The sequence below is a fragment of the Scardinius erythrophthalmus genome (assembly GCF_964197995.2).
Source record: "Scardinius erythrophthalmus genome assembly, chromosome: 15".
In the NCBI taxonomy this organism is placed as follows: domain Eukaryota; kingdom Metazoa; phylum Chordata; class Actinopteri; order Cypriniformes; family Leuciscidae; genus Scardinius; species Scardinius erythrophthalmus.
Window position 1 is genome coordinate 30,412,324 of NC_138235.1, and position 23,346 is coordinate 30,435,669.

The 23,346-nt window shown below is 37.7% G+C and overlaps 2 protein-coding genes across 2 annotated transcripts; one reads left to right on the forward strand and one right to left on the reverse strand.

The window, feature by feature from the left end:
• Positions 1–433: 433 nt before the first annotated feature.
• rnf41 (ring finger protein 41) lies at positions 434–16,615 on the reverse strand. Its single transcript, XM_081387293.1, has 7 exons — positions 16,428–16,615; positions 14,055–14,154; positions 10,604–10,719; positions 9,894–10,165; positions 6,058–6,193; positions 5,855–5,958; positions 434–2,756 (listed from the first exon to the last, which is right to left on the reverse strand). Exons 3-7 carry the CDS (start codon positions 10,691–10,693, stop codon positions 2,402–2,404), a joined length of 957 nt encoding a protein of 318 aa, XP_081243419.1. The 5' UTR covers positions 10,694–10,719; positions 14,055–14,154; positions 16,428–16,615; the 3' UTR covers positions 434–2,401.
• On the forward strand, positions 16,448–23,346 carry slc39a5 (solute carrier family 39 member 5). The gene is made up of 13 exons (XM_081387292.1): positions 16,448–16,637; positions 16,820–16,972; positions 17,470–17,638; positions 18,029–18,222; positions 18,310–18,460; positions 19,760–19,937; positions 20,036–20,205; positions 20,815–20,934; positions 21,082–21,139; positions 21,248–21,394; positions 21,594–21,674; positions 21,763–21,953; positions 22,610–23,346. Exons 2-13 carry the CDS (start codon positions 16,953–16,955, stop codon positions 22,757–22,759), a joined length of 1,629 nt encoding a protein of 542 aa, XP_081243418.1. The 5' UTR covers positions 16,448–16,637; positions 16,820–16,952; the 3' UTR covers positions 22,760–23,346.

Below are 23,346 nucleotides of genomic sequence, written 5' to 3' on the forward strand. Positions count from 1 at the left end.
GTTCCTCACGGGCGATATAATGGGCTGGATTAAAATGACTTGCTGCATTAGTGGCTATGGCCTGGTCAAAGAAAATACCAACAACAGGAGGATTATTCCTGTGTGCACTGTTTGGGTTCAAGCCATTAAATAGATGGAGATCAGCAGATAAAAGTTACCATGTAATCACTAAACGGTGATAATGACAAAGTTAGCTGAAAATTGTCATATGGAAACAGAAATGAAACCCCTTTCAAAATGTAACAGTAAAATTGCACTTTAGTGACATTGTGTGGTAGAAGAGAGAAAAAACAGCAAAAACAAGAGGAAGGAAGGTCTCTATGCTGATTAGCATTGCACTGGCCATTTTTAAAACCACTAATTACAACACAACCAACAAGAAGTTCCTGCTAGCAAGTTAATAATAATAATAATAATGTGAAAGACACTGGTGTCATATTGCAAAATCAATGATATTTATTCATATTCTTTCAGTAACCCACAGCACAAAAGCAAGAATGAAAGACAAAACAAACAGAAGACTGCCACATCCACGGACAATGCTGCAGCGGGAAACATGAGCTCTTTGAACGTTTCGTCCCTGACGTCAGATGATAAATCCTGAGAGTCAAGAAAGTCTTGCGTGTCCAATAAGAGATGATCAATCGGCCTCATTAAACTGAGCACAAGAAGAAGTGAACCTTTATTTAATGAATGAAACTTTCTAGCATAAGATGATCAGATCCATGAAGTGAAATTCACTGGGTCATGTTTAATTTCTCCAGCTTCAGGGTGCGATTGTGAGAAGCCATGTGACACGTTATACAGCAATCATGCAGTAAAGTGTCGAAAGAAGTGTGATAAGGCAGTTCACATACATTTCTCTCTAATTCACATAGACCCGGCTGAATATTGCAGTTAAAACATTCTGGGTCCTTAGTTTTCAGCTCTTATTAAACTACATTTGCAAAAAAGCTATTGTAAACAACTCACTGAGCATTCAGGTCTATGTAACACTGAAGCAGATGACACACAATAGCTTCAAAGATACATTTCAGAATCGCTGAACTTACATTTTCGGTGTTCGCACAATAACAACAACAAAAAAAGCAAGCACGATGTGCATTCAACACAATAAAACACTTTGGTTGCAAAGACAACACAAATTGAACTGATTAAATCAACTATGTACAATGAAGGTACGTAAAATATGCAAAATAAATTCTTAAACCAATTGCACAATATACACAAATATACCACCGTCCCATCTCTTTATTCTTTACAATTCGTCAAGAGGTGCTGTGGCAAATGATGGATAAAAAAAACGGTTCGGATGTACACTCCAGATATGGTTAAGCATCTGCAGACATAATGGTTTTACATCAGCTGTAGGTTGGTCATTTTTCAAAATGTTTGTATACTTCATATACATTTCATCCATCATTTATGGTTTCGCTAAATCACCTAGAAGAAACCTTTGAGGTCAACCAGACAGTCTTACAAAAAAAAAAAAAAAAAAAATCTAGTTCTGATTATTAATAGTGAGATAACCAGTGATGCCAGTAGAAAATAATAAGAAGCACAAAAATATTGTTTCTGGAAAAAACGATTTGAAAATTTAGAGTTTCTGGTTGTACATTAAAAACTCAAAAAGCAGTGTGGAATAAAAGGTATCAAACCGGCTGTTGATTTACATCATACAAATCCTTCTTCGCTCTTTCCTCAAGAAGGACAAACATCTTCACAAAACGAGATTCATGACATCTTGTTTTTCCAATCGCCACAGAGTGCAAACACCGAGAAGAGAGCTCTTTATCTAGCATACTTTAATCATAGCTCTCTTAAAAACAAAACAAAAAAAACAAACCTTGAGATCCATGGTAGCTAAAACACACTACTGTAAATAGCAAACTGAGATGAAGACAGCAAAAAATGTCTACTACTCTATTAGAACAAGAACAGATAGCATATTTGTCTATATTTCTTAATCATCTGCATTTACAAGAATCTTAACAGGTCTTTTACACTGTTGAAAGCTGTGATTGACATGTATTTGCTCTCAAGAGAAATAAATGTTAAAGGGGAAATTAGACATCACTTCAAATCCTTTCGATTTCAATGTTAATGTTAAAACATATGTGTACCATCATCCCTGATAATGTTTCAAGTTGGTATTTGTCATTAGGGTCCACTTTTTGAAAAATGTCCTTTTAAGGCAAAGAGAATAGGAATGCTGGAGATCGTCAAGCGAGTGGAGAGCTTTCTCTGCCTTCGTCCTTCCAGAAAATTTGAGGTAAAGACTGCCGAAGAGGTCTTGATATTTTTAGTGGGATGAATTAAGAATCTTTTAGATTGGGGTGGGGGGTGGGGGTGGCAATTCAGTTTTCCTGCTTTTCGTCGCTTGCACCCACCTATGTAGAGACTATAAGATCTCCTCCACACCATGAGCGAAGATCATGACCAAACCTGGCTCCAGAATCATATCTTCACCCATGTGCTGGTTCTCACAGGCCATCACCACCACGGCCTGCTTACCCGGAATGCGCTTGGCCACATAGTTTTCGTAATATCGGCGGTTCATCTGCCGTGTCTCCAGAGTAGCCAAGCCTTGGGGCCAGTTGCGCTCGTGGGCGTTCTCGATGAGGTCATTAACGATCGACAAAGGACATCCACTGTCTATGAGAGACCGTTTGATGACGGCCTGGAGGACGGCGTCGGGTGTGGAGATCATTCCTCCCCAGCGGGTCACGCGAGCGGGCTGCAGAGAGTTCACCCATCTGTGGCCAAACGAGTGTAGTTAGTTTGACAGTCATCTGATTGTCAATTATGGTATTAGCATTATAACTTGCTCAACAGGAATTTATTCATATTCATGAGTAATTTACCCCGCTCATTATTTACATAGGAGCACAATACAAACAACTATGATTATGGCTTTATATTTAAAGGCAAAATATGTAAGAGATTTGGATGAATATATCCACTAGAACAATATATTTATTTTTGACTTGTGTACTAACATTATCCCAAATGTTTCCAATAAGGTTTAAATCCAAAGAAATCACCAGTGTGACGCCCCGTGTCTCTGCGTCGCCTGTCAATGATGTAATATCCGCCTTACCCTCGAGTTCCGGTTTTAATTCCGTAGAAACACCAAAGATGCTTTAATATATTATGTGATATATTAAGACAGGTTAGCAACTGTTGGGATACCTTTATCGGGTTAATCCTATTGTCTGAATCTCTTGTTTTCTAGATTTACCATGAGTTTGAACACATGTTTGTACCATGCCTCATAGACAGCACTATTTTGTCAAGTGGCTAACATAGCATAATCAGAAAGAGTTTTATTTGCATGCCATTTACCATTACATTTTTTATTAATATGATATTCAAATATCGATCTAGCTTACTGCAGTGGGCAGCAATTGTCTCATACCAGCCGCCGAGTGAACGCACAGAGTAACGTTATAACATAACTTTCAACACACAAATGTATTTTTTAGTATGATTGTTTTTGACCGAGTAAAACAGCGCTGCGTTATCCTACAATTTTAAATCGAAAATGTCCCAGGCTCTCGGCCCGCCCTGCTTCATACCACAGTAACGTTAATAAAACTTTAATACATTAACTCATCCATGAATATGATTTCTGCCTGAGTCCCGTCTGATTGCTTTCCATCGGCTGTGGAGGTGAAGACGACAACTCTCATGATTCCAAGCTCATTCACGGCATCATCAAGCTACACCCTTGTTATTATTTTGAATAAGCAATCTCTAGCAGCAAAATTGACATACTGTGCCTTTAGATTTTTAGTTTTTCATATTCTTTTGATAAATATATTAGATACAAACATATACATACATATATATATATATATATATATATATATATATATATATATGCTGCGTTCGATACTATAGATCATACAATACTCTTAGATCGACTACAAAATTATACTGGTGTTCAAGGACAAGCATTAAGCTGGTTTAGATCGTATTTATCTGACCGCTACCATTTTGTTTATTTAAATGGAGAAAAATCTATCATAACTCCAGTAAACTATGGAGTGCCGCAGGGATCTGTGTTAGGCCCTCTATTATTCTCAATATATATGCTGCCACTTGGAAATATTATAAGGAAACATGGAATTAGTTTCCATTGTTATGCTGATGACACTCAAATCTATATTTCATCACGGCCAGATGAAAACGCTAAATTATCCAAATTGACAGAGTGTGTTAAAGATATAAAAGATTGGATGACGCATAATTTTCTTTTATTAAATCCAGACAAGACAGAGGTACTACTTATCGGTTCAAAAAACCACCCACAAAACCTCTCACAATACAACTTTAACATAGTAGGATGTCCTGTTACTTCATCCTCTACAGTAAAAGACCTGGGTGTTATATTAGACTGCAACCTGTCTTTTGAAAATCATATTTCATATGTTACAAGAACAGCCTTTTTCCACCTTAGAAACATTGCTAAGCTACGTAATATGCTATCTGTTTCTGATGCAGAAAAGTTAGTTCATGCATTCATGACCTCGAGACTAGATTACTGTAATGCGTTATTAGCCGGTTGTCCTGCATCCTCAATAAACAAGCTACAGTTAGTCCAAAATGCCGCCGCTAGAGTTCTAACTAGATCAAGAAAATATGATCATATAACACCGATTTTATCATCTCTACATTGGTTACCTATAAAGTCCCGTATTAATTACAAGGTATTGCTACTGACTTATAAAGCCCTAAACGGCTTAGCTCCAGTCTATTTAACGGATCTTCTATCGCCCTATAATCCATCGCGCTCTTTAAGGTCACTAAATTCGAGGCTTTTGGTCATACCTAGGATATCTAGGTCCACCAAAGGAGGGAGAGCATTTTCACATTTAGCACCAAAACTCTGGAATAGTCTTCCGGATACTGTTCGTTGCTCAGACTCGCTCTCCCAGTTTAAAACTAGATTAAAGACGCATCTCTTCAGCCAGGCATTCATATAATACTTTTAATCCTACAGTTAAATCCGACCTCTAGTTCATAAACGCCAGAGGAGAACTGGCCCCCGATTGAGCCCGGGTTCTCCCAAGGTTTTTTTTTCTCCATTAGGTCACCTGATGGAGTTTTTCGGTTCCTTGCCACTGTTGCCTTTGGCTTGCTCAGTTGGGGATATTTGGGGATATTTAATTGAATTAATCAATCAACGATACTATTGATCAGCATTACCAAACGTAGACGTTCCACTAGAAACAAACATTGATGTATTGTTCTAATTTATTACTGTGAAGCTGCTTTGATACAACCTGTGTTGTGAAAAGCGCTATATAAATAAACTTGACTTGACTTGACTTATATATATATATATAACACTACCATTTAAAAGTTTAGGGTCAGTAAGATTTTTTTGGAAAGAAACAGTTTTATTAAGCAAGGACAAAAGATTTCTATTTTTAAATAAAGGTAATTCTTTTCAACTTTCTAGTTAAGGAAATGTGTAAAAAATATTACAGTTTCTAAAAATAATAAGCAGCATAACGGTTTTCACCATTGATGATAATAAAAAATGTGCCTTTTCTGAAGGATCATGTGACTGGAGTAATGGCTGCTTAAAATTCATTTTGTAATATATTACAATAGAAAACACTAATAAATTCACAATATTATTATTTTACTGTATTTCTAATCAAATCAATGCAGCCTTGGTGAACAAAACACTTGAAAAAAAAAAAAAAAAACATGCCAATCCCAATTTTTTTTATGCAAGTTTAAAATTAGGAAAAATTTATTTTCTTATTCATAATTAGTTTAAACAGTCTAGTTTGAATTTATATTGGCATAAACAAAGGCAGAAGAAGAACAGATCACTCACTCCAGGATCTCATTGTACTCTATGCTCTCCTCCAGGTTCTGTAGGTTAGGGTTAGCGCTGCGTATTGCTCGCATGTAAGCTTTCAGGAGCTGGATGTCACGTTTCTGAAAAAAAAGAAATCATGGGCAGATTAAAAATACAAATCATAGAATCCGAGAAGTTATGGGAAGTTTTGAATCCACCGTGACATTCACAGGTCTGACCTGTTCTGCAAGTTGGTGCTTATGCTCAGCGGCAGTCTTCTCCAGATCTGCAATCTTGGTCTGCTGTTGCTGCACCACACTGCGTAGATGCTTAATACAGTTGTGATTTGGCATCTCATCTTTGGGCATTTCTAGCCTAAAGAGTAAACAAAGCAGATTTGAGCAAAATGGAACAATTGAGGGGCTTACTTTACTTTTATACTTTATTGTCAGACAAGTCTGAAATTTTTCTTGCATAACAGTGTCTATGTTTACAACATCCAACATACATTCTACATTGACATACACTTAAATCTCACACATTATACATTCAATACAACACTTATGCATCTACAACACCTTCACAATACTCTTGATTTCTGATTAAGTGTTTTTGTTCAATGCTAAGATAGCCTGAGGCACAAAAGAGTGCTTCAGCCTCACTTTGTTAAATCTGGGGACTCTATTACCTCCGCTTTGATGGTAGTAGTTCAATCTCATTATGCAGGATATGCATAGGGTTAGAAGCTATATTATTAGCCAGCCTTAGCAAATTGTTATGATAGGCTGAATCATAAAGCTTCTCAAGAGGCTGACCTACAATCTTTGAGCAAATTTTTAATTGATTAAACAACTTTGTTTTTAGCATAACAGATAAACTCTTATACCCAATAGAGTTGCAATATTGCAGTATATACTCATTATCAGTATAGGCGTTCACACAGGATGTGTTCTTGCAAGACGAAGAGCTGAAAAAGCAGCGAGCCATTGCGCAAGAGTCAAGCACATCAGTGTAGCGCATGTTGGCATTGTAAACTATTAAAGGGGACTGATTATGCCATTTTTAACAAGATGTAAAATAAGGGCGCTTTCACACTAGCACTTTTGGTGCGCACCCGGGTTCGAATGACGTCAGAGTTCGGTTCGTTTGGATGATGTGAACGCTGTCTTCCGAACTCGGGTGCGCACCCGCGAACCGTACTCGAGTCCGCTTAAAAAGGTGGTCTGGGGTACGGTTCATGTGAACTCGGGTATGGTTCGCTGCTGATATGAACGCAATCGAACCAAACCGCGGAAGTGAACCGCTATTGTTGACGTATAATGTGTCTTCGGCGGACAGCCCGCTGTCTTTGAAACGTTTTCAGAATTTTTGCGGCAGACAGATGCAAGTTTGTTTCTGTATGTCTATGTTGAAAACAAAACCAAAGGTTAAAAAAAAGAAGAAAAAATGTCAACCGAGCAAGTCTATCCATTTGGGCGCCTTTTCATACACGGTTACCAAGCAACACCATTCGCCAGCTGCAGCCTGATGACGCAAGTGTACCGCGGTTCGGATAGAAATAATATAATGTGAACACAGTCCATCGGGGGCAAGGGGAGGGGGGAGAAATCGAACTCGGGTTCGGAACAGGCAATCGAACCAAGTGTGAAGGCGTCCTAAGTCTCTGACGGCCCCAGAGTGTGTATGTCAAGTTTTAGCTCAAAATACCCCAGAGATAATTTTTTATAGCTTGTTGAAATTCCCACTTTTGGGGGGTGAGCAAAAATGCAACGTTTTTGTGTGTCCCTTTAAATGCAAATGAGCTGGTGCTCCCGGCCCCCTTTCAAGAGGAGGGCGGAGCTTCAAGAACTCATGCTCCAGCAAACCGGCAACAACAAAACAGTTCAATCTCACATACTGAAAATGTGTTCAGCCTTATAAGTAAGTAAGTAAGTAAGTAAGTAAGTAAGTAAGTAAGCTTTATTTCTATAGCACTTTTCACAGACAATGGAGTCACAAAGTGCTTCACAGAGTTAAAAATATACACATAACATAAATGCACATACAATACAAAATTACACATATACAGTATATGTGCCACAATAAAAAAGAAAACATAAAACTAGTTAAAAGCTTGTCTAAAAAGATGTGTCTTTAGGTGCTTTTTAAAAATTTCTACAGAGTCCGAAGCTCTCAAGTCTAATGGAAGAGCGTTCCAGAGCCTTGGAGCCACCACGCAGAAAGCGCGATCACCTCTCGTTTTTAAACGTGTTCTAGGAACAGTTAAAAGATCTTGACCCGAAGACCTCAAAGAACGGCCTGAAGTGTAGGCATGAAGTATATCCTGGATATACGCCGGAGCTTGATTATGCAAGGCTCTAAAAGTAATGGTTAAAATTTTAAATTGCACTCTAAAACTAACTGGAAGCCAGTGAAGAGCCTTGAGTATAGGTTTAATGTGAGATCTTCTTTTGGTCTTTGTTAAAAGTCTAGCAGCAGCATTCTGAACTACTTGCAATTTGTCCATGGAGGATTTGTTTAAACAAGTGTACAGTACATTGCAGTAGTCAAGACGAGATGAAATAAAAGCATGAACAAGCATCTCCATCTCATTATTAGAAACTACAGATCTGATTTTAGCGATATTCCTGAGATGGAAAAAACAGGAACGAACCACAGATTTAACATGACTGTTAAAACACATAGATCTATCAAAAATGACACCTAGGTTTCGCACAGCATTACATTCTGAGGGTGATAGAGCCCCAATGGCCAGTTTAATCTTGGGAAAAATGTTGTCAGGGGCAAAAATCAGCACCTCAGTTTTATCTTGGTTTAGCTGCAAAAAATTGTCTGCCATCCAATTGTTGATGGAGGCTAGGCAGTTATGCAACAAGGACAGTTTGTCTAGCCTATCAGAGTTAAAAGAAAAATATAATTGAATATCATCTGCATAGCAGTGATATGATATTTCTCCAAAGCTACTAATAATCTTCCCGAGAGGAAGCATATACAGGCTGAACAACAGAGGGCCAAGCACAGACCCTTGGGGCACACCACAGGACAAAGGAGCAGAATCTGACATATATTTCCCTACGGACACCGAAAAACTCCTGTCGGAGAGATAGGAGGAAAACCAATCCAGAGCTGACCCAGTAATTCCCACAGTTTTTTTCAGTCTATCTATCAGAGTGCAGTGATCGACAGTGTCAAACGCTGCACTGAGGTCTAAGAGAACCAGCACAGAGCATTTACCCCCATCAGCAGCCATCAAAATATCATTTGAGACCCTAAGGAGGGCTGTTTCAGTTGAGTGTTTTTTTCGAAACCCAGACTGAAATTTGTCAAAAATATTGTGCACATTTAAAACATTATTCAGCTGGTTCGCCACAACCTTTTCTAAAATTTTAGAAATAAATGGCAATTTGGAAATAGGCCTATAATTTTTAAAAGTAGCTGTATCAAGATTGTTCTTTTTCAAGATAGGCTGAACAACAGCATGTTTAAAACAATTAGGTACCTTGCCCAATTGAAGAGACAAAAATGTTATACAACATTTATAATGCAACAGGACATTTTTGAATGATTAATTGACGAATTTATGTAGTTGATGTAGAGTCAACCAGCTTCAAGTCGTCGATTAGCATTCCGTCATGATAATCTATAAATCGCTGTACAGAAGCTTCTGTGGGAACTGTTGTAAAATGCCTACAGAGCCAGAGAATATATGCTTAATGAAGATAGAACAGGTATAGTTTAGTTTAATTACGGTTATAACTTCTTGTCATATTGCTTTTATGACATGCTTTTGCATTTATGTTATGTACTGTATTGCAATAAAGGTGAAAATATGGATGCGAAAGCTTGAGTAGACTCCCAAATGTATGATTTGTGAAGCAGTCAGGCACAAAATGATTGGCACAAACAGGGATTTTTTTAAACTTAAGAGATTTTCTGATGGCACCACTATCTGTAGAACTTAGTGGCAACAGCTCTCAAATGTTAATCTGGAGCCCTGCATTCTCCCTCCAAAGACTGCTATGAATTATGAATTAAGTGAGAACTAGATGGTGAAGATGGTAGTTCAACTACGTACCCACAACCTTCCTCACACGTGACGGGTCGTTTGGGGTTGTGCTCGCAGTCCTTGAGGTGTGACTGCAGCTGGTCGAGCCGAAGAGTGGCCGTGCAGCCGAAGCCGGCGTTATCACAGGACATCTGCAGCTTGGAAAGCATGTTACGCATGATGCGGGGGACGGGTCGAAGGTGTGCAAGGGTCACGACAGTGCGGTCCACGGGGCAGATCTGCTGCTGTGCAAACCACTGTGTGATGCAGGCATTACAGAAGGCATGCTCACAGTGAGGGGCCTGAGAGAACAGAAAAACTGATCAGGAAGTAACTTGAACTCAGTATGCACTGACTTTTCTGGCTAACTGATGTGCATTTTTCAGACCTTTTACTGTTTAGTTGTTTCATGTTAAAATAAGTTTTTACTAATATGCAAGGAAAAAACAGTTATCTATAAATAATACATTTTAGTATTTTTTATTAGCAATTTTATTAATAAAACTGTGTGCGTGTGTACATAATTATTTTTTTGGTGAAAGAAATATATCCTGTAAATTTCCCTTAATTCCCTTGCCATTGGCAGGTTTTACAAAAGAAAATTTTGGACCCTTATGAAACACATCCACACAATGGTCTCAGAGCAGTGATATCTGATAACCACAAACCCATAATGCCGTGACACAGGCTCATTTCAAGGTGTTCTGAGATGTTGCGGTTGAATGAAAATAAATATCGACCTGCACCGGCTCCTCTAGCACCCCGCTGCAGATGGGACACAACAGATCCTCGTCCACCTCTCCTTGGAACCTGGTGACGTCGTACCCCATGGCACATTACCGGAACCCTTTGATATCTGAAATAAAACCAGCAGGAAGAGCGTGTGGTGAGAGCTCGGCCAGTACGCTTGCCAATTGCCTCTGAGACAGAAAAGCATGAGAAGCCCTGGATGTACAACAAAATGAAACTGAAAACTTGTAGCCATTGTTGGCCATTTTTAAGTGAAAACCGAATCTAACAGAGGAGCAGAAGAACTGTGGAAGCAGGCCTAAAAATGATTTAAACCAATGTACTAAACTGAAGCTTTTATTCAGGATTACAGCGAACGGCTTAGATCAAACCAATAACAAAAGATGTGTTCTCTTAGGAATCCTAGCGATGCAGCCTTTAAATTTGGCTAAAACAAGGCACCGCTTTCGCTTCTGGAACAGTCTTTATGCCAGAAGCATAACAATGCTTAAAAATGCAGGTTTCGGAACAACTATCACAAACCTCCTTAGAGGCACTAAAAGTAAACTGATAGAGGTTTAGTGATCATGGCATTTTGAGCTGAAGACGGAGGCACTCAATGTCCTGCTACAATACAGAAGTAACATGATCGCATTTCCTGTTCAAAGGTGACCTTTTTCTTCTTTTTCCACTAGGACTACACAGCTCTCTCAAGTAAAAAATGCAATGGCTGTGTGTTTGTGTGTATGCTGGTATGAGATTACTAATGTGCTGTCAAGGAATATGGGTCCACTGTGAAGTGTGGCGGCGAACTCAGTAAAGCAACATAATGGGAAAACATTTTGAGTGGCCTAGAGATTGCATTAAGATTAATATTGTGTGGATGGAAATTTCCTCCTTTCTGACTTCATTTTGGGAAACAACAAAATGGAAAGCAATCATTAATCAGTTCGATGTAACAATGTCCTAAACAGGTGTGACGTGATAAAAAAGACCACAAAAAAAGCCATCACTTACATGTAAATTCAGTTTTAGTCCTAACCAGCTGCAACAAGCGTCAGGGCATTTTGTCAATTGGTTGGTTTCTATTTTTCCACAACAAAATCTTATGGCACCAAATCGCTTCATGTAGCCGTGTATTTAACATTAAATAGCCCTGATTGCCATGTGATACTTTTCACTTAGTAGCAAGTAAAATATAGAACAAAAGTAGATATAAGCACTGAAAACATAAAACATAAGTAGATATTCACAAGCAGAGTATCTGTTTTTGACATAATACTCGAGAACAAACTGAAATTCTATTAAAAACAATCAACACATTTCTGCAAATAATTTATATTTACGGAGACTGCAGTGCCATATTTTGAATATATTTGAGTGTTTCCAGAGCCAAATTACTATTGGCATCAACCATTTTGGATAAACTCACTCCTAGACTACAAATAAAACACAAAACAAACTGCAAGTCATTTTACATGTCAGTAAGACCGACGTTTTCGGTCAAGTGAGTGGTTATTAGTAGAGCCCGACCGATATGGATTTTTGGGCGCCGATGCCGATACCGATAAAAAAAGCCAGATACCGATATATCGGCCGATATTATTTATGTGTATATTATAATACAGTAGCAATATTATTTATGTGTATTATAGTACAGTAAGTTTGGACACACTTTACAATTGGTGTGTACAAACTTTTGATGGGTACTAGAGCCCGACTGATAAAGGATTTTGAAGGCTGATACCGGTACAAATATTTGTTGATTTTAAAATCCGATATTCCGATATATCGGACGATATATATATATATTTTTTCAGAAACGCGCAACAAAACATTAACAAATTTCCCTAACATTAGTTATTTGTAGTTGTTATTTATGAGTTTTAACTAAAATAATATGATAATGCATTTTAAAAAGAAACTTGTTTCTTGTATTGTCACAACAGAACAGAGGAACATCAAAATATATTAAAGTTCTGATAAATAAAATGTATAAAAATACAAACTTAAGATTTTTTTTAAGACTAAACGTTTAGTCCTTTGAACAAAAACAACAATTTCACATTCAAATTGACAACAAATTCAAATTGTCATAATTTACTCTCTCAAGTTGTTTTTTTCTTCTGTTGAAAATAAGTTATTTGGATGAATGTGGGTAACCAAACAGTTGATGTACCCCAGTGACTTCCATAGTATATTTTTCTCCTTTGGAAGTCAATGGGGACCAGCTACTGTTTGGTTACCCACATTCTTCAAACTATTAATATTAGAAAAATATTAGAAGGAAATTAATACAGTTGGAATAACATTAGAGTGCCTGTAAATAATGAGATCATTTTTATTATTGGGTGAACTATCCCTTTAAGGACAAGCGGCAATGTGTTTACAATTGCTACTGTCTCTTTAAGAGCTGAGCACGACACGTCTAATGTACACGCATTTGACAAGCGGACAACCGACATTGTTTATGTAAATCTTGTGTGTATTTAACAGTATTAGCACAATAATACTCGAAAGATAACTTAGTCCAGTATCCAGGCGCTGGTACTAGAAAGTTTCTAGTACCAGCGCCTGGATACTGGACTAAGTTAGAAAGGCTTTTAGTGCATGTGAGCTTCACATGTACGCGCTGAGAAACGCACACGTTAGAACAGCGCATCAGCATTTAAAATTAAATGTTTAACCGACAAAGCATTAAAGCACATGCACATTATGAACTTTTGTGAACTGCAGTGTTAACATTTTATGTGAATAAAGCCTACGTCGCGTTGTTCCGCTTCACTCTCGGCTTATTTAACCGCAGCAAAACTGGACATGAGTCACGAATTTTGTCATCCTTATTTGAGTTAAGAGAACTGATAGGGATGTTCTTTTAATTGTTATTCAAACAATGTATGTCTCGTGAGTCGTTACCAACTCACCATGAACACACTTCACCGCTGATCTCACTCGCGGTTCTCTCTGCCCGACTCTGGCTGGATCAGCAGGTTGCTGAATGTGTGGCGCGTTATACACGAGTGTTGCCAACAGGGACGGTGTAGAGTGCCCTCTGGTGGACAAACTATACAACGGCAACACTCATAACATGGTTGAAGGGTGTTTCGTCCGTTTTTATTTTATTTTTGAAATATTAATTTATCGGCCGTTATAAATGCCGATACCGATAGTTTTGAAAATGCCTAATATCGGCCGATAATATCGGCCTGCCGATATATCGGTCGGGCTCTAGTTATTAGCCAAACTAAACTCCAAAGAAAGTTATTAAAATCCATATATAGAATTATCTGTCCTAGAACACACAGAAAGCAGACCTTGTTGTACCACAGAGGACAAAAGATATGAACTAAAATGCATTAGCTTCTATGAAATATTCATGATGTGAGCAATTAGAAAGTGCAAAGTAGCATTAATGGAGTCCAAGTGATTTATCTGCCATTATAAAGAAAAGGCCATTCATACCTCACTAAAGCACAGCCCTCATGATCCCTGTACAATGAGCGGTCCTCATGTGTCAGGTGGGCAAGGCGACTTTCCTTACGATGCAAGACCGACCATCCCCCTTAAGACAGAGAAAGTGAAAAGAAGACATACATTACGATGCAATCAATACACTGATATTTATTAAGACTCAAAAAGCCTGTGTGAAACACTTCCTGGAAGCTTCAGACAAGTTTGGCATATTTACCATCATCAATTAGTCCATTCCCTATTTCAAGAGGTTTTGTATCCAATAGACGTCGTCATTTAAGCTTATCGAGGTGCTTTTTACTTCCACTTTGTCTCTTGAGTGAAAATCCAAAACCATTAAAGCCTTGATGCATCGCAATCGAATTAAGAGTCAGCTCATTTAAAAGGGCTGATGACGTAATGGTACAACAAGACACATGTGCACACCCTATCACAGGGTTGGATGTGTGATGAAATGTGTTCACTTTGCAATATATATTTGGGTGGCCATCAGTGTACAGTGCTTTAAGAGTGATTAAGAAACAATGACTCAAATGTGGTTCATACAATCAGAATTTAAAAAATCGAAAATATCCCATAGTCTTACATTGAGCTATATATAGGGACCAAATCATCAGAGGCTTATGGCTGGAATGGCAGCAAGCAACCACCCAGAACACCCTGGCAGTGGCAAAAACACAGCAACACCCTGGTAACCATCCATTACACCCTCAAATTATAGCGGTGAATTTTCACAATGCAATCACAAAATCTTTTGTTTTTAGACATCCATCACTTTTCCACAGCCCACTGAAACAAAGCAGATGTGGTCTGCAAGGATTAAACATATATGATGTAAAAACACTTTTAGCAGCACTAATTTTCCTTTAAATCTGATAAGACATAAAACAGAAGAAGGAAAGTGCTAGGGTTACTACACAGATCAATTTTTCTCATTTGTTAAAACCAATCCAAAGCGAAGAAGGGTATTCACAGCATCTCTTTCGATTCATAACAGTTCAGGGAGGGGTGGTGTTTTGTCCCAGTAGGCTGGTGGTGACCTAATTTTAGCTTGTCTAAGCAGATGGAGGGGGAGAGCGTGGGTGGTTCAGAACGTTCTCCCCTAAACCCCCATTTCAGCGATGGCATCCCTCGCTTTCATTCAATAAAGATCTAGTCGATCATGCACGGATGCATGATTGCCAAATGTGCATCTGGAAGCACAGAGCTGCTCTGGCACGCGTTAACGAGTGCCAAAAACATTTTGTTCCATTAAATAAGTGTAAACTGCCTCATATTTTGGACCACTTAGCAGATGACAGATCTGACAAACCACTACATTTAAGTGGGAGACCTTTGGATGCCATCAAGAGGGTCCTACACTGCCATCACTAAAGGACCATTCAATTAAATTCCATTCAATTCACATTTATTTGTAGCACGCTTTTCACAAAACAAGTATTATTACATATTATATACACACACACATACATATATATATATATATATATATGAGAGAGAGAGAGAGAGAGAGAGAGAGAGAGAGAGAGAGAGAGAGAGAGAGAGAGAGAGAGAGAGAGAGAGAGAGAGAGAGAGAGAGAGAGAGAGACCAAGAAAAAAATAAGGGTACTCCGTGAGGGGTTAATGTTAAATGGACAGATGTAGCCATTTAAACGATATGCATATAGATAATAAATAACTGCATCTGAACATAACAGACAGCCTTGAACATTAATATATCATGTTGGATTCAGACAGACAGGCTAACTGCACTCCTTCTAACATACATACCGTAATGAACCAGACATGTCAGCACACCTGTAAACAATGTATAGCTATTAAACCTCCTGGCGATGAAAAAGGCTTCATGTCTGCCAACCTGAAACACACGTTTGCTGATGTGTTTGAGCGACTAAATGAGGCGCTTAGCATTAGCCGGCTTGCTAAGGCTGATGTACAAAAACAACCAACATAATCCTCACAACCATATGACGTATTTGCCGTGTTCACGTTTTTCTTGGCACAGAAAGGAACGAATGGCTCGAAATTTATTTTATTCACTGTAAAATTACATTTAACGCATCCGCTCATGCTAAGGAGCTAGCGTGGCTAACTAGCATGAAATCCAACTAGCTGACGCATGCCGAAAGAACAGCTTTGGTCTAAAAACATTACACCACACGTTATTAAATGTCACATTACAATTTCTAGCCGTCAGCAAAACCCATGTAAATGTCATTTAAACACCGTCTGGTCAATTAACGTCTTGTCTTGTTGTGTTCATGTTTCGTGACTGCATTTGCCTTTAGTTTGTGCTACTATACGGTAATTTTACAAGTCGACATGAATAAAGCGTAAAAAAATCTCTCAGCAGGACTGTAATACCTGTTCCCGTAGATCGCGGTGTTCCTCCAAAGCTTTTAATGTGATTTCTGGATGCAGACACTGATATTTGTAGTGATCTGAGAGATGGCTGATTTCTCTTCCTGAGCCGAGCGGATGAAGTCTGAATCTGCTGCTGCGCCTACAGGACAGAGTGTGTGTGGAGGAGCAATTATACCAGATCTATGCTTACTAATCTAAAAGAATTATAAGGTATATGTAAGAATGAAAATACAGATGACATGAAAGTTATTTGAACAGGTCAAAGTAGCCTAACGTTACTTCAATAACATTTGATGTGATGGGAGTGAGAATGTGTTGAATTTACATCACAGACAGTCATGAGGTAAACCAAGTTGATCAATGCCTTCGCGTCTTGTGATCTCCTCCGATAGATTGAAAGCTGGCCGCTGGTGAAACATTAACCTCAGATTCATAAAAACAGTGCTGCATACCTCATGCTTAAACACTGGGATACGGAGAGGATACAGGAGATCATGTAACGCGCTCAAGAGACTGCAGAAAAGCATGGGTGGACAGATAGTCTGGTAAAGAGTTGATCCGTTAAAGCATACATTCTAAATTTACATTATATATGTATATTATACTTACATATAACTTTAAAGACTGCGTGGTAAATGAATTACAATGTGCTTCCTGCAAGCTTTTGATTTAAGAATCATCTAAAGTATTTATTCTTAAACATTTTTTTTAATTATAGTAACAAGAGTGGAAATTCACAAATAGGCTTACACGGTGGGAAATTGCTCAAATGTTGCTCTCTCCTAGCTTGTTTCTTACATTTCTCCTAAATTTCTAAAAATAAAATAGCTAGAAATACCTGACTTTTAATTCCAGACTTTGGTGTCTTCGAGCATGCTGCTTTGAAATAATCTGTATTGTAAAAAGCACTATATAATTGATTGTGACTTGACAATTCTAATTGATTCAGCGGTACCTATTGAATTATGCTTAATTAAAACTTATATTGATTGCTGAGGCCCACATGATAAAATGATTAATAATTATTTGCATTTTCCCCAAGGACGACTCTGAGCTTGAAGCTTCTGCTCTGCCACTGTATGATTTCTGTGATGATCCCACCATTCCTCACACTGGCAACACATGCCCAGGTCGACAAGGTCAAAAAGTTGAATGAGAGCACGCAAGTCAAATCTACACTGGAACAATTAGAGGAAGCTTTTGAAGAGCAGGTATGTTTAGAGGATTTTATAAAAAACTAAAGTTTAAGTAGCAGATGTTTGTCTTTGATAATCCACAGTGGCTTTTGTGATTTACTGGTTCCTACAAACCTGGTAAAGTAGATCTACCACATTCCCTGTGGGATTGTTTAAAACAAAGAAATCAAGTGATTTTAACACTAAGTGCAATAATCTTATCAACAATGACTCTGATGCAATCACTCAAATTTAACTAGGTTACAGTTGTAGTTTCAGCACCTGTGTTGAAATTCATGGATTGGGGTTATAGTTGCAGACTAAGTTTATGACCCCAATGCACTATCATAAAAATATCAGCATATGTGGACCTTGAAAATGATGGCTGTTGACAAAATAGTAATTCAGATTTAATATTCTCTCAAGGGCTACTACTTGCAACGCCTGTTCCTTCAGTATGGGGACAATGGGACTTTAACCTACGAGGGTCTGCAGAAGTTGCTAGGCAGTTTAGGTCTGGGGGAAGTCAGTGTCCTTGAGATCCAACATGGTGGAGTGAAGCATTCACATGATGACCATCATCATCCAAAGACCACAAACTCACCTCCACTCAAAGAAAGGTAAGATGGCTAAAGCTTTTTTGCATTATCTTCTCTACACTCACAGATTCTGGTTGGTGCCAAAGACTAATCCATTAAAACTTTCAGTCCTAGACCTCACAATAAATCAGTGCTCAGTGGATCTCCTGCAGAATGGGGTCACTCTGACTATTTTCCAAACCCTGGCCTAAGACACAAAGTGGAAGAAAGTGTGTCGCCACTGTTAGACCATCCTACAGAGAAACACCTTCATGGGAATGTGAGTATTTTCTCCTGAACTTCCTGTTAGGGTGTTACAAATGGACAAAGTCTACAAAATGAATCCTCTTCACTATCACATGACCAAAGGTCTGTTGATATCTTGAGGTGTGCAGACAGTAAAATTCAATCCATTTGCCTTTCCCGGTCTATGTGAGGTACACAGACTATTTTGGAGAGAGATAATAATCACGTGCCCTGCTGAGGTTTCAAGATTTGTTTTAACTGGTTAGTGCTGGTTTAATGCTGGTCAAGCTGGTGGGCCAGAAAAGCTATCATGTATATCAGTAAAACTCAACTGGTAAAGTTAGTTGACCATCATGGTCATGTTTACATTTTCTGGTGATGCTGGTTGATCAAATCATACTGGTTAAACTCGAAGCCTTCTAAAGAAGCCTTCTTGAACCACCAACATGCCAGCAGAAAATATTGTTAAAACACAGTATCTGGCATATGTAAATACATATATATGAGTATGGAAGCCCATTTCCTCCACATAAAAAAAATCATGCTTTGGTAAATCATAATTATGACATTAATAGTCAAAATTATGAGATACTAAGTCGCAATTACGAGATAAAAAAGTTAAAATTATGACAAAAAATAATTGACAAAATTTGAAATGACAAAATATTGAAATTACGAGTTCAAATGTAATAATTATGAGATAAAAAGACATAATTGAGAAAAAGTTTAAATTATGACATGAAAACCATAATTATAAAATAAAAAGTCAAACTTATGATAAAATGTCGACATTATGAGTTAGCACTGTAATAATTATGACTCAAAAAATTGTGAAATCATGATATAAAATGTTGAAATTATGAGCTAAAATGTCATATATACACATAAAAAGTTGAAAATACAAAATTATGAGATAATTGAAATGGAAATTTTGACTTTTTATCTGATAATTTTGACTTTATAATCTCATAACTTATGTCATAACAGACATGACTTTTTATCTCATAATTTCAACTTTTTTGTCATAATTATCATTTACCAAAGCATATTTATTTTCTTAAGTGCCAGAAATGGGTTTCCATTACAAGATAGGTAGTCAGGTAGTCATTATCTGATCTTTTAAATATGAATTTGAGTTTGGACTATTTTGCCTGTATAAAACAAGAGAAAGTGGGAGAAATGGAAGTAATGTAAGTTTTACTCTGAAGAGCGCTGTAATATACACCATTGCAATGGTAAGGAAAATTGACCAATCAGAATCAAGTATTCCAGAGAGCCATGTAATAATGTTGAATCTGATTCTTATCTCACATTTCTTATTACCTTATCGCAGTGTCTAAACGTTACCCAGCTCTTGTGGAACTTTGGGCTGGGCCAAGCGTCCCATATCACTCCTGCCCACTTCACCCTCCTGTGCCCTGCCCTCCTGTACCAGATTGACACCGGAGTGTGTCTGCGACACGCAGAGGAGCAGTCACAGGGAAGCAAAACCAGTGAGGGTTTCCTCAGAGGTATGTGTGTGTGTAAACTGTTTCCCTTAAGTGTGATATCAGAATAAATTTGTGTTTGTTTTAATGATAGTGATGATAAAACAAATTTTTTACCTCAGCTCTAGGTTGGGCCTCCTTGGCACTCTTTGTCATCAGTTTGCCCTCTCTGGTTGCCCTGGGACTGGCACCCCTGCTTCAACCTTCTATCCTTCAAATATTCCTCTGCCCGATGGCTGGGATGGCAGTGGGCACGCTCTGCGGAGATGCCCTCCTGCACCTCCTGCCCCATGTAAGTAACACAATGCAAATTAAAAGTCACATAATTATTCTGTAATTCTTCAAATATCCCAGCTAACAAAAATATGTTATAAGAGCGTTTTGCTAATGTTCTAATAAAAACATTGTTTTAAATGTTCTCTGAATGTTTAAAAACCCCATGGTTTCACACACAGGGCTTAGATTATGCCAGGATTAGGCTTTAGTTCAATTAGGATAAGTAGTTTTTATAAACATGCCTTAGAAAAAAAAACATTTCTGGTATGCATCTTGAGACAAAACAATGGCACTGACATATTTTAATATATATTAGTGCAAGTTGCTTTCAGTTAAAAGAGTTAAAACATGCATTTTAGTCTGGGACTAAGCTTAAAGGGTTAGTTCACCCAAAATCAAAATCGTGCAAGAACGTTAGCTGAAGTTCAGAAAATGTCCCCTTTTAGCTGGGATACAATAAAATTATATATATATATATATATATATATATATATATATATATATATATATATATATATATATATATATATATATATATATATATATATAAACAATAATATTAAAAAACTAATAAAGTTAAATTTCTTATTCAAGTGCTATAGATGTTGGGTGTTTGTGATTTCAGGCCATCTTCAGTCAACACACTGAACATCAGGATGCTGTTTTCAAGGGTCTGAGTGTGCTGGGAGGATTTTACCTTCTATTTGTCTTTGAGAGTCTTCTGGGAATTAGGCAACATTTCAAGGTGAGCTTCATCCAGTGGGAAACATATTTTTTGGACTTTCATTATGACCTGCTGACTTAAAAACACTTTGTTTTGAGGAAAGAGATGTGGAGTAGTTGTCATTTATCATTACAAACTGTTCCCTTTCTGACTGTTCAAACTGTTCAGATTTTAAAGAAAAGGAGGCACAATGTAGAGTCTGGAAGGGAGCTTGACGCCCTGCAAGGTATTTTAGCTTTTAACTTTAAGGTAACTTTTAACACGTGAGAGAGAGTGAACCAGAAAAGAAAAAATGATTACGCAACTTATAAAATGCATCTGTACTCTGTTATAGGTACCTCATTAGCCAATCAGAATGAAAGCTCAGGGCATGGGCATTCTCATTGGCAGCCTGGACCAGGGAAAACAGGCATCAGAAGCATGGCATGGATGGTTGTGATGGGAGATGGAATACATAACCTTACAGATGGACTAGCCATTGGTAGATAAAACGATCACTCATTAAAGGTGTACTAACTACTAAATAATATTTAGTATCTCATTAGATGAAGATATTTGCAAAAAATAAATTATATATTACTGTGTATTGGTGCTTAATGTAAAATGTTTGCTCTGTAACAAAACAGGCTGAGAAACACTGACCTTTAATTTAGCTATAAAGTTTTCTTTTTGTCCTCTAGGTGTTGCATTTTCTCAGAGTCTGACCGGTGGACTCAGCACTACGATCGCTGTGTTCTGCCATGAGCTTCCGCATGAGCTGGGTACATGATTGAGTCGTTTCTAGTAGCCTATAAATGGTCATTATGAATCATCAGTATTCCATATATATTTGTTTGCTCTTGTCTGCAGGTGATTTGGCGGTTCTGTTGGCCGCAGGATGGCCTGTACGCAGACTGGCTGTGTTCAGCGCAGTCTCGGCTCTGCTGGGCTTTCTTGGTGTTTTTACAGGGACGGCGCTGGGAAACCAGTGGGCGACGCTCTCACCTTGGATTCTCACCGTCACCGCTGGGGTCTTCCTTTATGTTGCTCTTGCTGATATGGTAAACATGAAATGTTCATTTAAGACTTCTTAATTTTTATTTTATTTGAAAAGCTGATATAATTCAGAATGCCTATGTCATGAAGTCGCTGCTGTTAACTACAATGAAAAAAAAAATTGTGTAGGATTTCCTTTATAACTATTTTCACTCACAAATTGCTAGTAATTTCACAATTAAGTATAAAAAATGGCAAGTAACACACCGAAAGTAGAAAGACTGAAGGTTACACTTTACAATATGGTTCCATTAGTTAATGCATTGACTAATGTCAAGTAACAATAAGCAAAACATGTATTAACATTTATTCACCTTTGATAATGTTAGCTAATAATAGTACAACTGTTCATTGTTAGTTTGTGTTAGCTCAGATCCAATAAATAATATTAGGCAGGCTAACAGACACAATTTTTTATTATAATAGGCTTAATGTACTTGTAAATGTTTTAATTAACATCGAAGATTAATAAATGCTTTAGAAATATTTTTCATTGTTATTTCATCGTAACAAATGTAACCTTTTTGTGTTATCATGCTAACATAGAACACACTGTTGTTTTATTTATAACTTTACCATTGTAGTTGATGTTAAAGCCTCCACTGCATCTCCATGACAGTCATAATGAATACAGTATCTTTATATAACGCTGTTTCCCTAGATGCCGGAAATGCTCCATGGAGATGCTGGATCTCTGAGCCCTCTGAAGCGCTTCCTCCTGCAGAGTCTGGGCCTGCTGCTAGGGGGCGCCATCATGCTTTGCATCGCCCTTTTTGAGGATCATATTGCCATTAGTCTGGGAGAAGACTAAGGATATAAACTAAATAATATTCATTCTGCAACGTCATCCTCAGGATATGACGGTATTTCCATCCAAACCAGCAGTATTGTGTACATACCTCATCCCATTATGAACTACTGTGTAGATGTGGATATTCTGAAGAAAGTGTACTGGATAATGGATCGCTATAAAAAGAGGACCAGTGGGAGGATCTTATACAGAGGCATCATCGGTCAACATATTTTAAACTGAAGCTCACTAAAATGTTTTTTTTTTTTTTTGGGGGGAAATTTATGTGGGAAATACGTCTTACTGATGTAACTGTAACTTGCCCTATGAGGCAAATAGTCATCAATGTCTTTCATTTATCATATAAATATTTCTATGCCTATGCAACCTTTTTTAATGTATTGAACATGGTTGCTGTTAAACTGATAATCTACCATCTTTACAAATTTACAATAGGCATAATGTCATTGTTTCCAGCAAAAGGGTTTTTAAGAATTAAGCGTTCTTTCAATTTTAAATTGGTTATAATTTCATCATTTTTATATTAGAATAATTTCCAGCTATAATTGCAAATTAAAAACCGTTTTTGCAATAAAAATGGTTTAATG